The sequence below is a fragment of the Tigriopus californicus genome, chromosome 9 (assembly GCF_007210705.1).
Source record: "Tigriopus californicus strain San Diego chromosome 9, Tcal_SD_v2.1, whole genome shotgun sequence".
NCBI classification, from domain to species: domain Eukaryota; kingdom Metazoa; phylum Arthropoda; class Copepoda; order Harpacticoida; family Harpacticidae; genus Tigriopus; species Tigriopus californicus.
Genome location: NC_081448.1, coordinates 10,823,023 through 10,840,544, shown reverse-complemented (window position 1 = coordinate 10,840,544; position 17,522 = coordinate 10,823,023). Strand labels below are relative to the sequence as shown.

Below are 17,522 nucleotides of genomic sequence, written 5' to 3'. Positions count from 1 at the left end.
CCGAAACGGGTCCTATGGGCCGGACAAAAAGTTTCTCTGAAACAAAACAATTAGGACCTTCACCACGACCACCACTAACACCACTCGTACCACTAAAGTTAAAAAACTGTTCGACTGCAGAGATATTCCCGTCTTTTCTCGTTTCAGGATCATCATGATCAATCACTTGGCTGAACAAAGTAGTATAGTAGAGGTGGAGGTAGAGCTTGCTTCACTCCATGTGGAGAGTGTTCCCACGGTCCTCTGTCTTTAAGATCTCTATCTGGGCCGATCTGGTGCCTTATGCACATTAGACCCTAGCCTTCAGGTTCCAGGCCCCACAAATGGTCATGCAATAGTATTCTGATTTATCTTTTTTGTATTTCGGTGAAGAAGCATTGAATGCAATACATCCTTAAGGAAGTGACCTGCACAGAATGAAAGGGAAATAGAGGAACATGTCTCCTTTCCAAACCAACAGATCCATCGCTTTTTCTATGCCTTTGTCACAAAGCTCGTGAGATTGTTTCTTGGTTGACTTGTACGACTTCTCATCCAGTTTGTAATTTCATTGATTGTGTTTTTGTTCCTCAACGAACCTCTCCGTCGCTCCTTCTTTCTAACACCCTACCAAAACATTCGACATCTCCCATTGGCAAACACCCAAGAGACTCTTACTTCAAAGCCAACCCAACAATCAAGAATGGACTCAAACTATGCCATTGAGGACTATTTTTATGGCTGCAGGTCTTCAGAATTTTGAATTTAACGACACACTTGGAATTTAATGCTCTCGACGTGTTGAGTCGAGAGACCATGGGGTAAGCTCCTGCTCGGACCCACGTGACAATTAATGACTCCTATCCACCGCAGAGGGAGATGAACCGTTTTCAAGGAACGCTTCGTGACTGAATAAAATGTAGAGCACTTATGTGCCATATATTCTCGCAATTGTCCACTCTTCAAAATTGACCACTGCCATAAAGGAAAATCCATTCTGATCCAAAGTGGTGCTAGTAGGGTCTAACAACTAAAATTGGCGTCTCTCCGACCCTCAAGCTGGAAATAACCCAACTTCGTTGAATGCCTTGATTTGATAGATCTATCCTCCTCATTCCCCGTAAAATTGATGCCTCGACTCTCTATCCATCAATTGGGCATTCCAAGCCAAGGGAGACATCGCTTTTTATCCCTTTCAACTGCCTCAAGTTTGACTTTGGCAAAGTATGATTGATGCTCGAAAACATTTCTAACCATCGCCAACGTTCCAGGAGAAAAAAAAGCGAAGGATTGAAGTGAAACAATTGCGATGGTACATCATTCATTGACTCGTACAGGAACTGCATCCGAGGACTTTAACGTAACTCTCGAAAACGGATCTTGATCAACCCAATTCAAAACCAGATAATCATGACGAAAACATTGACAGAGCTTCTAGATGAGATTTCAATCCAGATAATGAGAAATTGTCAAGTAACCTTTGATCTCAATTGGGAAACCAAATATTTCTGTCACCAGTGGGGTTTCTTTGCCTATGTTCTTTCTCAGCGTATACGAATCAGATTTCAGACTGTGCTCCAACTATAAATCTTATATGAGAGAACATACCGATGGGTAAGGAAAGCAAGCCGAAAAATATGAATTAGTCCGTATTAGGCGTTAATATAACCAATAAAACTCCCTAGGTCTGGCATACCAATTAAGAAGGCACTGGATTCGTCCAAAGCATGCCCTATTTTCATCGCGACCTCGCATCAATCAAAGGTCTTTGGTGCTCTTTCTTGAGGAAAACACAAACACCATGAATAAGACTAGTGACGAGTCAAAGACTGAGTAATCTAACTAGTTACCATCAAAAAAGGCCAACCTTGACCTTATGTTTTGAGCGATCGTGAAAGGACCGTGAGTTGGTTTCAGAAAGACCACACGTGATCGTTTTTGATCCCTTTGATGAATAATCAAATTCACTCGAGCTTGCAGGAATCAGCATCGATATCGAATTAATGCCTTTACTCTGCGATCCTATTTCATTCGAAAAATGCAATGGCAAAACCGGAGAAATCTGCTCGACAAGTTTCTTGAAAGGTTCGACAACTTGAATGGCTGCCATGAATCTCATCTCAAGGAATTTTGTTCAATATTTCTAGCCACGTCGTTTAACAATTGAAAATCGTAATGTAACATTGACGAGAAGTCATTTCCACTGAGGTCCAACCATTTATTCTCCTTTCAGGCTTGAAAGATCGAGCCTTATCAAACTTTCGAGTGGCATTGCCATTGCCATTCAAAGATACCGTAAGCGCCAAGTTTCAATATCTTTCGCCGAGCAACCCATGTCTTCTATTTGAGAGGTAGAATCACCCCAAGATGATTCCAAGACTACAATGGTTCCCGGGATCACTCCAGTCGTTTCTTGATTTTATGGACTAGACTGAAAGTGAATGACAGTCGTATCCTTTTGAGCGAGACCGAGGTCTGTTCAAGACTTTATGCTTTGTGAGTGGAACTTCTGGGATTTCTTGTTTCTTCTGCCATGAAATCAACTCTCTTGTGCTCCCAAGAGAGCAAGAGCCACAACAACACCATTTGCATACGCAAATAATGAGATTTCAACTGAATATATTTATCTCTAACTATGTCTAGTAAAGCTGCAAATGAAGGAGTTATTTCCATGTTGAAGGACATCTTTTCAAATTGGCTGCTTCTAGATTGGGGACACGTGTAACCCTTGAGCGTGGAAAATCCTTTGTGATGTCCGTTCAGAGTGATTTAAAAGTAGATCTAAGGTAATGTTTCCCTTGGGATCTTCGGCATTAAGTAAGAGAGCTTTTGACCAAAACGGCTACACCAGGCGAACACTTGCCAGGAATACCCTAAGGATAAAAGCAAAGCGACCCTTCAGTTCAGTGTTCCAATGGATTATGGACCACTCAAGAGCAAATACGAGGGAACAGAAAACATTTCAATTGGATTCCTGCTCGCCGTCATGACTGTTACTCAAATCATGGACTGCAACGGGAGGAAAAACTGGGCAAGATAAGTTTGGGAGCTGATCAATCTTGTGTCGGGCATTTGTGTACATAGTAAAAAAGATGTCGACAGTTGTGGGCCGTAAATTCAGAGAGCTCAAGTTCTGATTTGATGAACTAAGTCTGGCAGATTTATGGATAGTTTGCGCTTGGTTGGGTTCACTTCACACTGTAGTGACCTTTTTCTCTACGAGCTCAAGGGGTTTCGATGAAATGGGTGTGTGGGACAAAAATCGGCCCAAGAACTCTGCAATAACAATGGGTTACACTTGCCAATTGTTTTATTATGGTAATTACTTTGCCTCTCACTCAGGGTCGCCCGACACTTTGTTGTAAGTTGGCAAGAACTTGTTCACCTATAGCTCAAGCCAAGTTCAGGCATTATGTCATGAATAGGGTTCGGAAAGATAATCAATTTAGGTTAGATTAGGTTTTTACCTATTTCGAGCATTTTTTGGCACAACATCTCTGTTCACGATTTTTAACCTCAAAAATGGCCAAAAACATACACATATTCTCTATTTTAGTCAAAATTTGATGTGAAATTGTTTTTGAATAACATTTTGTATATTTCGTTTAATTCCACTTTGCAGGTGAGTGAGAATAAAAACATTTTCTATGATTTTAACAATCAACAAAATGCACACTAACAACAATCTTACAGCAATCCTCTCATAATGGCAATACTGAATTCTTAAATCATGAACTTCATTTGTCCTATATAATTTTTCAGGACGCATCAAACTCGAAGTAAAACTTAAAAGCTTAAACTTCAGCCATTTTTTTACCATTTTTATTAATCAAACGGCAAAGTAGAAATTTGGTTTTTCCATTCTATGAGTAATAAGCCCGAGAAAAATATTGTTCAGCCAAATTCTGCACCGTAAAAGCTCCAAGGTAAGTAAATAACCAATCAAACTATTACTTTCGCACCTTAATAAGAGATATTTATCTGTTTTCGTGACTCATTTTGGCAAAACTCGAAAACTACCAAACTATTGAGGAAAGTCATGAACTACTTTTCCGACCTTTGGTCATTAAGAAAGGAAGACATCAGCAATTTTACGTATCTTGATCATGAATGAAAGAAAAAGAAGAAAGATGCACTGTCTCATAAATGAGATCAAATTTTACCCAATGTTGAAGGCCTAGTTCTCAATCGCTGCAGAGATGTTTTCAATGCTTTATTTGTTGGTCCAAAGTTTGATGGCAATTGATTTTTCAATGCATCTTTATAACCTCCAAAAGCGAGCTTGGACACTCATAACTTTAAGTCCGTTGGTTGCAATTTGGTGAAGGGGGTCACAAATGGTTGATTCAGACTGATTGTCTAACATTAAGGTTGCCATGGCCACAAATGGAATGATTTCAGTATCATTGTTGTTCAAGACTTTTTCCATTCCAAGGCAATCATTGGTCAAAGTAACGATTCAAAGGATAAAGCTATTGTCACGTTGCATAAAAACAAGTCCTTGAAAGGCTCAAATATCGAGCAACTTGCTACAAAATATTTTTTTAAAACGGATCAATTTGTAATCTAAAACTTAATGCGTCGCAACCGTTAAAAACGCACCAATAATATGTTAAATCCACGGAACCCTTTTCCAAATAATGCATGCAGAAACAATTCGGCGTACTCTCGTTTTCTATAGCCTGGGCCGCCACTTAAACGTTTCAAAGGCCATTTGGGCTTTGGGACGAAGTGTAATACAATGAGATTCTGGTCTGTGTTACCTTAACCAAAGTTGACATGGACCCACAAGCTGTCAAATCAGCGTTGACCAAGGGACCCTCGAGAGAATCCCATTTGCTAGTCCACTCCAAGGATCTACTTTTGTTCAGGACCGAGAACCGGGTGATACTTATCACGACAGGGATTTCACTCGCACTGATTCCTCCAAACTCGCCGTGAACTTGTCCTTCATGATCTACAGAGACCCAGAGACCCAGAGACCGAACGTCCTCTTTCGGCCTTGCTCGCAACCGCTTCTAGGCCCACTACGGTTGAGTGAAGAGTACGTAACTTTTAGTAAAATCATCGGGGACAGACACGGGTTTTTGCTTGCGTTGCGCCAAAATCCTTCTCGAACCGCGAGCGAGCGAGCGAGCGAGCGAGTGAGGTGGATCGGGAACTTGGAGAAGAAATACGACAGCTCTAGGCCGAATACTAAATAGAGCGAGGAAAGAGAGGGGAGAGAACGTTCGAGCCTGATAAATGACTGAGGCCCGCCCTTGGGCCTAACATGACCATTCTCGGTATGTACGTCTAACGAACATTAAGGCAAGCCAAATCGAGACCTATGGTCGCAGAAACTGAAAGAGAGACTACGATTGACAAATGGTGGACTTGCCGGGCCTGTTTTAAGGCTCCCACTCGGTCATGTCCAAAAGCTGTTCAAGAGCCGTTTGTACACGTATATTCAACTCATGCAATATAATGTTGCTTCTCTATTGCCAAATGTATATTTTGTTCCAAATTTGGCAGGAAACAGGCCTCTCATCTTTAGTTCGGAGTCCCTCTTGAAGGGCCCGACAGGTAGAGTGCCAAAACGTAGCACGGCTGGCAAGGATCGGGCCCTTTGCTTTGATGCAGATTAACTGACGAATACGTATAATGATGCATAAAAGAAAACAAAATTCATATGAAAAGTACTTGAACAGAATATGTTTTAATTCGTTCTTGTTGTTTTGAATTTCAACAGTTTTTCTTAACATACATTTGAGAATAATTCATTAACAAGCCAAGTGAACATCGTTTCTTAACAATTGCCTTACCTATTTACTTTGATAGAAGACCAATCCAACGAATCATAAAATGTGAAACGGAAATCTCCCACAGTATGATAGCATTCAAATCCCTTGCACCTGTACTCGTTAAAGGTGTTCATTTGATCCAATCGATAAAAGATGACATTTCCATTAATCCAAGCTTTTTTCACAATGATTGCACTCTAAGCGTAAAGCATTTTCTACCATTGAAGTAAGTGAATTGTTTTAGCTCTTTGAACATCAATCTACAATTGAAGGAAGACACTCTCTTCTTTGAGAATATCTGTTGTTGGAACATGAGGTTAATGGACTCGCCAAATTTGTCGAATGATTTGGACCATCTTGGATTCCACCGGCACAGCATCGCCTTTTTCTTATCGTAACCCAGAGACCAAAACTGAGACACAATTGGCGCTGCTTAAGGTTCCAATACCAAGTTCTTCTAGTTCGTTCCATAACATACACCAGGAAAAGACATTTTACCACAAATTGAGGACTGCTTCTTCCATAAAAAGCGTCATCTTTGTATTGTTGAAACGTGCGGAATGGAATAGCTGGCCATTCATCGCCATCAAAAGCTAGTCAAACACTATTATGTTCAAGGGTCAAGTAAAATAGCCATGTCTGCTTGAAAAAAAAAGATGCAGTCTGATAACATAATATGTTGGCGAATCTCTAATTAATGCGAAAAGGTAATGTTTCAATAATATGTTCATATTGTGTAAGTCGTAAGCCTTCTATTTCCATGATTGGATCATTGCGGTTCGGAGAACTTCATGTCATTTTCTCAGAGCCTTTTCCATCGAGAACGATGGAATTTATACAAAATCTATTCACTCTCGTTCTTATCTTGAACAAAATACAAGTCATCAAGACATTCATATGAAAGAGGTTTCAATTAAGATTGGAGCTCTAACTTGAACAAAGCAAAATTGGGAAAGACTTCAGTTCAAAAGCTGGGGAGTTTCTTTCTGGAGGAAGAAAGATAAGGTTGCCAAGGAGATTTATTTTGACACTGGTAAAAAGGAACGGTCATAACGTTTTTTATAGCATAGTTGCATCTGATCAAACAAAATTCAGTGCTGATTTAGCTATAAATACAAAGAAGAGGCAAAAACTAGAGCTTCACTTTAGCAAAACTTAATTTCAAATTTTTCGAAAGAAGTCAGAATTTACTTATGAATGGTATATCAGGAATATTGAAAGTTTGTACGTCTTGTAATGGGCAACATTTGAGAAAAACATTTGCAGTATTGAAATGAGTAGATAACTTTGGAACAGAAAAGTCACTCACGGGGGATCATTGATGTGCCTCGTCAGGCAATAAATCTCAAGAAATTAAAGATCACTTGATACTGCTCGAGAGAGTAGCTCATTTAGATAAGGTTCCTCTAATTGGTACACTTGGAACACAGCTCTAAACATCGTTTGCTTTGAACGCTTTATCCTCAATCAGAAGGCCTGACATTTCCCATGCAAATAGCTCAAAATGTGACAAAGAGTGAATGAAGATGCAATTTGACTTTGAAGCTCAAATGTACATATTTCGAAATCCATCCAGAATTGCCGTCTTGCCTTTGACAAGAAATTGGCTCAAGATTGGACCAAATTGTATTGTAAGAAGTTTTCCCCCAAACTTCTTCTTCTTCTCCTCTTTACAATGTTCTATTGTGCGTCAATAGAAAGAGGAACTTGGAATTAAGGCAAATTATCGCTCAAAGGATTTTCCAACAGAGCGCTTCAAACCAGGAGACTAAAGGGATAACCAGCCAACCAAGAAAGCAAGCAAGTAAGTAGGCAAGCAAGCAAGGTCTATTTTATGTGTAACGAGTCAGTTATTGCCTTGTTAACGCTAGCTCAAAATCTGCACTCACAGCACTTGGACCTGGGCTTGTTAATATCTTGGTGTTGTTCCTACTCCAAGCACAATGGAGCTCTTTCAACGTTCAAATTTGTCGGGATAAAATTTCTTTCCCCAAATTCAGTATTTGACACCCAACGGTTGAGAGATTCGAGAGACTGGAATTTGGTCCTACTTTCTTTACAATTCTCAATCTCACTGGATGCTTTTCATGAAGGCCAACCATTAGGTTCAGTAATAATTCTTGATTTATTACCTCCCTAGTCGCCCACAAAGTTGTCCTATGGGTCGATTGTGGGTATTCACTTTTGATAAAGATCCAGCCATAAAACGGCGACTATAAAATGAAAGCAATTTAAAAGCAAGAAAAAGAAGGCCAATCTGTTTGCGGCAAGAGCGACTCAGTTCTTGTGGATTGGCCTTCGATCAACGCTTCTTCGCCGCAAAGGTGAAACCGAAAGTAATAATGATCTACCTTTTGATCGATACATCGATTAAAGGGGTTATGAACATTGAACAAGCGTCTAAATGTCACCCCCGAACTAGAAATCACATAACAAGAAAACACGAGGATTGACACGTTAAAAAACATGTTTGCTTATCCCAAATCGCCAAGGCTGGATCAGCTTGTTTAAAGGTCGGGAAAATTGTTTATCAACAAACTACATTACCTTTTTGATCGACATTCGCTATTTTAAGCTCAGCAATGATTGTGAGATCAAATCTGTGTCGCCTTTGCCCAAAGCTCTCAAGAGTGAATTGATTAAAAATAGGTGAATTATCCCAAAGAAAGAAATAGTTTTAAGGCAAAAGAGACCCAAAAAAGGCGAATTTGGCCCTCGTTCTAGCCCTTCTAATGATGAAAATTGAGTTCTTTTGTAGGGTTGACAAAGCAAGAAGACTTCAATGGGAAAAGCCACATAGTCGAATAATGGTAGAAAAAAGGTTGAGTGAGTCCAAGAAGGGTGCTGCGTTGCAATTTCTTTCCCTCAAACACTTTCCATTCACTGATGTTTTAAATATTTCAAGGTTACCCTTATCCAAGGACACTAAAGCTTTAGAGTCCCTGCCTTATCAATTGACGATGATTGTGCGAACCAGAAATAACTGTTTGATAGCCTTAACAAATTTTAACAATTAAACCCTGTCATTGACTTTCTGAAATACAAATGAGAGTTTTCTTGCCTTTGTTTTCATGTGATCGTAAACAGATGAACTATTTTTCAGAAGACGTAATCGATACGAAAGTACCTCTTACTCACTGACACGATCCATTTTTTGCGTTTTTAATAAAAGGGCTAGTTGGTATTCTTGAGTTTGGGGCTATCATGCAAGGGTAGATATTGTGTTGCATAATAATAAAAAAGGGTCAGCTTAATCATTTTTATCTACATTTTTCCCTTAGGAGTTTGTTTATAAACATTATCCAAAAAGAGGAAAAAACTAAAACGAACGAAACCACAAAGCCAAATCATTGTTTGTAACGGATTAAAACTTAAGCTAAGATGACATTTGTACTTGCTCTTACAAAAGAATGTAGCTTATGTACTATGCACTTGCAATGTAATTGTACCCCTTATCGTCATGTAGTAAACAATCAGTCTGAGGGCAAGTGACATTATCATGAGTTGTGATTTAATTACACGGCATAGGTAAACTGATCTTTGATGCATTGTCAGAATTTACCGAAAGTCTCTCAAATAATGTGAGTTTCCTTTGTTTTTGTCATTGGTCATAGGCAAGATGTGAGGGGCGTTCAAGCAAGAACGGGACTGATGAAATTACTCAAAGTTTTTTCTTAATAATTTGAGGCTGGAGGACAAACTTTGGTTCAATGGCGGTAAGAGTTGTTTTTTTGTGGTTGGGCACTGACCTTGCTGAGGTCAAGGTCTTGATAGAGGGTCTTGTCCATAGCACAAGTGGATAAATATGGCTCAGAGGCAACAATTTTGACAACATCAATCGGCTCGGCCTAAACCGCGTGCATTACTAAGACCACATTTCTTGGAGTTCATGCAGTGTTGTTGCGTTGTTGGCAAATCTTCATAGCGGTAGCTATTGGTTGGCCACAAATTTCTTGAAAAGACCAAAAGTGTGCCCATTCCTAAAGGTTAGATCCGTATAAGCACACTGAAGAAGTTAAAGGGTGTAGGGGGCGCTTTTATTTACTATAACCTAAGCCTTGATGGCACCGTGCTAGTCCAACATGTCAAGAAATGAAAATCTTGCAAGGGAGTAGAAAGAAACTTAAAAAAACATCATTTGGCGAGGTATTTTTGACTTGATCTTATATATTGGAAATCCAACATTTCGCGTCAAAATACATTCTCTTATCATGATACACCCTCCCTCCCCCCCCCAACTAAATAAAACTTTAATTAATCTAGCCTGTCTGCATCTGGTTATTGCTTGAATGCTCCGTATTCAGCCGATCCTGATTTGTCTAGAGTCACGTATTTTGCATCTTTTGGGGTAACCTTCTTTAAACATTTATTGAAATCATGACCATTTTTAATCACCTTTTTACCCATTTCCATCAGGTTCTTGTCCAAGGCCTAATAAGTATAACCTTAAATGGATTTAATTGCTTCTAAAACTTGAAGGTACATCAAGCATCATTAATGTATTCTTTGACAAATAAAGTATACACTTAATAGCAACTGAAAGGTACGCAACTTCGTGCCATGTTGTCTGTCAATAAAATGAGATGACTGTTGTCAAATCGCCTTTTATTGTTCGAATACAGGCAGCCCTTGGTGCTCCAGCACGTCTGGAAATGTAATCGAAATATGTGAACGTTGCTAGGAAAACTGACTCCTTTGAATTGAAAATAAACCATACATTTGACACACTATGACTTTAATTAGTGTTAGCAATCTTATGTTCATAACTTTATTTAAATCACAATTGTCTTAGTATTGTCATTTCGATAACATTTTACTAGTCGCTTAAATGGTTTTTGTTTGAATGGTGGAATAATTGATGGGGAATGTTAGATAAATCGAAAATTGGCTGGGCATTGGTCGTTCCTCAATAAAAGGAACGAATTGCAGTCATAGTTACTTTGGTCAAAAATGGTAATTCGTTACACAACCGTTACTCGAAAAAATATATAACGGCATTAGTCGTCACAAGTACTCTTATTAAAAATTTAGATTACCAATATTTTATGGTTTTACCCCATCAAGACCACTTTTCTCTAAAGAAATTGTGGGTTTTTTGTTACTCCCGCAATCCGAATGCGTAAGATTTGAAGATTTCGTGTCAACATTTTTCAATAATGAGCCTTGGCATTTAATCTTTGTATAATTGTTCAAAATGTATTGCATCATAATGCTTTGCGGAGTCAAGATTGGGATCCTGGATGAGATAAGGATTGTTGAAGGCTTGAAACAATGTCGCAAAAGTCATGATGGAAAAACAGTTTTAGACATTGTGAAGTCGGTAAAGCTTCCCTGTAAGAAATCTATGCCTTAAGTCGTACGTAGAAATGGGTAGGCTTTGAAAATTTGGTGCATCATGTTCAAGCCAAGGAGAGATTTTACTTGCTTAACAATTGCACTGAATCAGATCATCAGTCTAACGGAATTTGATTGAGAAGATGTAAACAATAAAGTAGCAAATGCAATTTAAGATTAAAAACCAATAACACCCTCAGAGTAGTTAAGAGCAAGCACAATTTTCAACCCTTACTTTCTTTGATCATAATTTGCTAGATGGAATTGGCAAAAACTGGCAATTTCTGCTGAGCCTTGAGGTTCCTCAGCTGCTGGGAGATAAACGAAAAATTACAGCCTGTTTTGGAAGCAGAAAAAGGAACGAGTAACGAGTAATCCTTTTAGTTTTTGGGTCGTTACAATTTCCTTTTTCGAAAAAAAAGGAACGAATTACGGTAATTTCGTTGTCTGTAATTTCGTTACCAATGACCCGAAAATTGGTCAACTTTAAGGTCAACAGCGATTAATTGACATGAGATGTGATTGGAGGCGAGTCATTGTGATATCTATCACTTTTACTCCTTATTCAGAATCTGAGCGCATCAATGCCAAAAAAACTTTAAAACTCTAAATACACTATTTAGCAATGGTTTCAAAGAATGAAATGATGGATGCTAAGATATATCTTTCTTTAAAATGGTTTAAGGACAGAAAAATTGCAATGAACAAAGTCAATTTGGTAAGTATTTGCCCTCATCTTTCGACAGAGAACTTAAAACGTTTTGCATTTCTTTGCGGATTAACCCATCCCTGCAAATTCCAGTATAGTGCACGGTTTTGATGGAACCAATTTTTATAGCCCAAGTGCGTCAAATACACGAAGCAAATTATCAATCTAGAAGCGTACATACTCTCCACACTTTCTTTGCCATATTCCGGTACACAAAATCGGCCATTCAAAATCAAAAAAACATTCATCGAAATGAGATATTGAGGCCGGCCCTAGGGCTTTTCAAATGAGATTTCAATTATTTCCAGTTCACAATCTAATTTTCTTTTCGTACAATATATCTTCCACTCTGGTTGTCTGGACTTGGATTATTTCTAGGCAATTCAAGACTGCGAAATGTTAACTCAGCCATCATTTCCCAAAATAGTTTTCTCTCTCTCTCTCTATATATATATATATCACTTGGTAGGTGATTTGAGTGGATTTCCTCAACAAACTCAGTAAATTTGGCGGTTGTTAACATATTTAATGATCATATTTCGCATCTATTGAACCTCTCTAACAATGAGGGGGAAAAAAAAACGTTCACTCTGACCGCTGACTCATGGCGCGCATGACGTGAGCGTAGGCAAGTCTTCCATCCGTTCTTCCTACTTCAGCTTCGATCAACTGTTCATTGAAAGCCGCGTCATTTTCCTATCAAAAGAGTTTCAAGACATTTCATTCTTGGCATTCAATCGTTGCATGAAGTGAACACGATGTGGTTGGAAATCTTGTGTGTCTCGGTGGTTAGTTTGTGGGCTCTATATTGGTATCTCACCAAGGATTATAAGCATTGGACCAACTTGGGGATTGCCCAAGATGAACCTTCTTTCCCATGGGGATCGCTTCTCGGCGAAGTCATCAAGGGAAAGAAATCTTCGGCTGAGCTTCTCCGGGACCAATACGACCGATACAACACCAAAGCTTACGGGGGATACATCTTTCTCAAGCCCATTTTGGTGATCCGTGACCCGGAATTGGCCAAGATCGTTTTGGTTCGGGATTTCAATAACTTTGTGGACCGATCCGGATCGATCACCCGAGACCGGAGCAAGCATTCCACACTCACGGACAAAATTTGGAGCCGACAATTGACGACCTTGGTGGGCGATGAGTGGAAATGCATTCGATCAACCTTGAGCCCCATCTTCACCTCGGGCAAAATGAAGGTCATGTTCAGTCTCATGAAGGTTGTTTCCAACGAGTTTGTGGATGTGATTCGCAAGTACTCCGATGAAGAAAAGGCCTTTGATCTCAAGGACTTGTGTGGGAGGTTCACCATGGATTCCATCTCCTCTTGTGCCATTGGTGTAAATGCCGGATCCTTCCACGAGGATGAGACCGCATTTGTCAAGAATGCCAAAGGGCTCTTTGATCGATCCATTTTGGCCATGTTATTTTACGTTTTAAGTCTAATTCCCGGGGTAAATGACCTGTTTGGCCGTTTGGGAATCTCCGTTAGTAGGCCCCAAGAAACGAAATTTTTCTACAACGTAATCAAAGCTACCGTGGAAGCCCGACAAAAGAGTGGCGAAAAACGCAATGATGTTATTGATCTTATGATCCGTATCATGAAGGAGGAGGAGATTGCCGCTCAGGACGAAGATCTCGACCAATTTGAAAATGACGCCAAGTTGAAGGGCCCTGTCAAAAAAGCCGAATTCGATGAATTGACCATGATTGCCAATGCCATGGTGATGTTGTTAGCCGGGTATGAAACCACGGCCACAACGATGGCTTGGGCTTTATTTGAAATTACCAGAGATGCCAAGATCCAGAAGAAACTAGCCGAAGAGATCCAACAATTTGACGATCCTTCTTATGCAGATTTCATGAACATGCCTTACTTGGATTGCGTGGTGAACGAATCGTTGAGGAAGTATCCTCAGGCAACGGCTATCTCCCGTGGAAGTCAATCCAATTATGTCTTGGAGGATGTGAATATTCCTATTCGGCAAGGGCACGATGTTTACGTGAATGTTATCGGAATCCACTACGACCCGCAGTATTATGCTACCCCTTATGAATTCAATCCAGATCATTTTACACGTGAAGCCAAGGCCGCCCGTCATCCGTAAGTTGAAACTGAGAGAACAGGACACTTGCCATATGTGTGACAGTCATTATCTGCCTTTCAGATATGCCTTTTTACCTTTTGGCCATGGACCCAGAGCCTGTATTGGAATGCGATTTGCCATCTTGGAGTTGAAAATTGCCTTATTCTATGCTGTGCAGAACTTCGAACTCCTCAAATGTGAGCAGACTCCCGATGTTGTGGAATTCGATCCCAAAAGTGGATTTACGTCCTCCAAGCATCCCCTCATCATCAAAGCGTGTCTAAGAACCTGATATGGAATTTTTGGGATTTATTTTACAGAAATGATGATAATTTTCCAGACTTTATGAACGCAGCTACTGAAAATGTGTAAATTTGAGAATCACGTGCAACCTTTTCGTAGCTGTTCTGATATTTAATCTCTCAACCTATTTTTTCTCCTCAAAGCGGTTTGGTTTTGTGCAGGTGTTCTGATTAAAAGCTGAAGACGAAAAATATTTGAAACCCAATATTATTCGCTTCTAAAAAGGATGTAATCGAAAGACCCATTGCATAGCCGACATGGATGTTCAATTTGAACTCAAGTATTTTTTTTATCTAATTCAAAATGGCATTCAGTTGGAACATTCTTACATAATCTAGTACGCGATTGTGTACTTATTTGTTTACTAAAATTACCAGCATCGTCGACTTTTGCAAATTAAAGTCTTTACTCTGACGACGCGTATCAGTATGAAACAAAAGAAAATCCAGCCGGTTACATTATTGCGCACTTTGGGTACTTTAATACAAGGTTGACCGAAAATGACTTTTTTTTTACTTCTTGGCATGGAAGATTTGAGTTATGATATCATAAGACGAAACAAATGTTTCATCATTGCTCAAGTTTAAAATGGGTCTTCTAAAAACTGTGCTTTTGACACAATTTGATTTTGAAAGCTGAAGACATGTAATCTTCAGAAATTGAGGAAAAAGTCAGATCAAGTTGGCAGGAAAACAAAAAAATGATAAATTCAATAAAATAATTTAGTTTACAAGTAGCAAAAATATGAAGCCAAAGCAATTAATTGGGCAAAAGAGGAAAACTTATTAGGCAAAATTGGTTATCAGCGCATAATTTTTCAAGAAAAAAGGGAAAATCAATGAAAAAAGTCAACTATTTGAGCCAAAACAGCGAAAAATGACAAAATTAAAGATTGCAAAAAGTGTATGTCTTGAACCGCTCACCAGACCCAAAAGTCGTGGGTTTTCTGCCGATCAGTTGGGAACGATAAGTTTTTTCAAAGCTTAACCGCACTTTTGATTTAAAGATCAAGAAACTCCATAATCTACTCTAACAACAGCAGGCCCTCTCAGATCTGACGCTTCAGTGAGGAACATTTTGAAAATCATTCATTTGTAGAATTTCTTATTCCGTTCAAGCCTAAACAAAGGCCAGGTAGAAAATTATATTCCACTCTTATCGTACCAGAACATCTCTTTTGCAATTACATCGATTGCCAGCTTCAATTGTTGGGTGAAGTCACTATCACTTGTACCGCTTTTCATTGACTACACGACCTTGTTCCTAAATGAAAACTAGGTGAACAAAGCTAATCACTTATGAACGAGCCTCACAAATAACTACAAGACCACCTTTTCACGTTAATTGGCTCTCTCTGAGCTTAAACGTTCCTACTAGGGGATGAGAAGCCAGGAAATTTGTGTCAAGTCGAATATTAATTTAAGTTCCCATGGTAGACGTGGAATGAGACCCCTCTAGGTCGTCCAAGTTAATGAACTTGTAACCATCAATCACGAGCTCGAAAATGAACTCTCTTATGAATTATGAAGAGGTTGAGAATTGAAACTTATCCTCCACGAAATCATGCTCACCATCCAAATGAGTCCAAATTGTGAAGATTCCAAGGGTTGAATCACAAACCTGTGGCATTGTCTGCACATTCATGAATATTGGTTAGATATTCGTACAATTTGAACTTTTGATTTGGAATCTGACTTTCCAGCTCAGTGGGAATCAAGCCTTTGAACTCCCGACTACCGGAGTGCCCTTCGTGACCTTACACAAAAAGAACCCAGTCAGTGTCTGAATCCTTTCAAAAGCATTGTGAAACTTCATTGACTCACTTGTGATCTGGTAATGAATGGCCATAGTAAAAGGGAGAGGGACAGAGAGAGAGGGAAAGTTTCATTCTGAGAAACGCTTGAAGTGCATTTATTTGATAGTATTCTGTATCGCCGGAATGGAACGCTCAAGAATACCAATGTTCAAAGTGACCAAGGGGGTGCGAGATTTGTCCAGAAATTTGTCGATAATAATAAATGATTAGAGTGGAATTCTGAAACAAACAGAGCCCATTGTTCAAGGTTACTGGGCCATAGCATCTTCCCTGAAGCAACTCGCTCTAACAATTCCATCTGCATAATACCGATAAACCCATGGTGCATGCATGAGAACCATTGGGGGAAAACAATGGCTTTGGGCCGATTTGATCTCGCTTCCGCTTCAGATTGAGCGTATTTCTTACACATGGGCTATTCTTCAAGGTGTCACATGTCAAAGTTGTAAAACGTGAGTAGTTCAGTTGTTGTACGTTTCAACACTGGTTGATCGAATCCATCTACCATTGAACTTTTTCATCCATCCATGAGGTGGTTGCAGTGGTTGTGGAGGAGGAAGGAAGGAAGGAAGGAAGGAAGCATCAGCAATTTCTGTCCGGAGAGTGAAGTGACTTAATCAATCCTCCTAGCGTTAGGTTCATTTGTAGAGAGATGCTTGGTCATTGCCATCACTCCTTGGTTCAACCTCATTCTCCCATACAATAGAGCACATACGTTTGAACGAGTACTTATGGCTGCTCTGGCATGGTATTTTGTACCTAGAGTAGGCATAGATAGTAACGAGGCAATCTCATCTCACAATCCGGCCGTCATCATTAACCTCCATTGCTAAATTCTTCCTCTTCCAACCATTCAAGAGAACGTTGGTTCTCTTAGCTGGGTAGGGAGAGAAAGAAGTTCATTGGACCTCAGGAATCTATGTACATCGAGAAAAAAAAAAGAATGAAATTGCTTAATCAATCATCCGCCATGTCATATTTACTTTTACCCTACGATCTAATAGTCCATTTTTTGCAACACATGTGAAGTAACAAAATTGAATCGTATTCGATTCAAACTTGAAACCTTCTATCACATGCAGTACTTGAATGAAGATAGGAACGGGATGCCTCCCCAAGAAATCTTTCAAACTCCGAATGAGAAGTCAGACCCAGGTACTGGTTCAGCCGCAATCCATTACCACTTTACTAACTTCTTGGTGGTAGTCGTGGTTGCATTTAAGGGCATGCGAACTTTGATCGATGGGCCAGTCTACCTACCACCTCTTAAAACCTACCCAGGATGGGGCTCAAGTTTGCGACCTTGCTGAGCTCCCCCGCCTTCATTTCACCCTTCTTGGCAGAAGCACATTTCGGATGGCAAAGCCAATGGACTCGGAACTTCGTAAGGGCCTTCCTAAGTACGCGTGTGTGAATACGGGCGCTGAACAAGGCACACATTACATTGTGTGTATGTACACAGAACGCTGAACAGAAGACGAGGGCCCTTCGTGTCCATG

At 39.7% G+C, this 17,522-nt stretch overlaps 2 protein-coding genes across 3 annotated transcripts in view; one reads left to right on the top strand and one right to left on the bottom strand.

Moving 5' to 3' along the window:
- LOC131886471 (FMRFamide receptor-like) overlaps positions 1-17,522 on the bottom strand; it is a 28,317-nt gene that overhangs the window by 10,082 nt on the left and 713 nt on the right. Inside the window, exon 1 of one of the 2 annotated variants that reach the window (XM_059234830.1) lies at positions 4,743-4,961. The exons of the other annotated variant lie outside the window; for it this stretch is intronic. The gene's annotated coding sequence lies outside the window, so the exon portion shown is untranslated. Of the gene's footprint in view, positions 1-4,742; positions 4,962-17,522 lie in introns of those variants that run through there. 2 annotated transcript variants of the gene reach the window in all.
- On the top strand, positions 12,428-14,400 carry LOC131886468 (cytochrome P450 6k1-like). Its single transcript, XM_059234826.1, has 2 exons — positions 12,428-13,921; positions 13,986-14,400. Exons 1-2 carry the CDS (start codon positions 12,564-12,566, stop codon positions 14,194-14,196), a joined length of 1,569 nt encoding a protein of 522 aa, XP_059090809.1. The 5' UTR covers positions 12,428-12,563; the 3' UTR covers positions 14,197-14,400.

Coding starts and splice junctions, on each gene's coding strand:
- LOC131886468 (XM_059234826.1), top strand. CDS start 12,564: ATGTGGTTGGAAATCTTGTGTGTCTCGGTGGTTAGTTTGTGGGCTCTA. Junction 13,922..13,985: donor GCCAAGGCCGCCCGTCATCC/GTAAGTTGAAAC, acceptor TCTGCCTTTCAG/ATATGCCTTTTTACCTTTTG.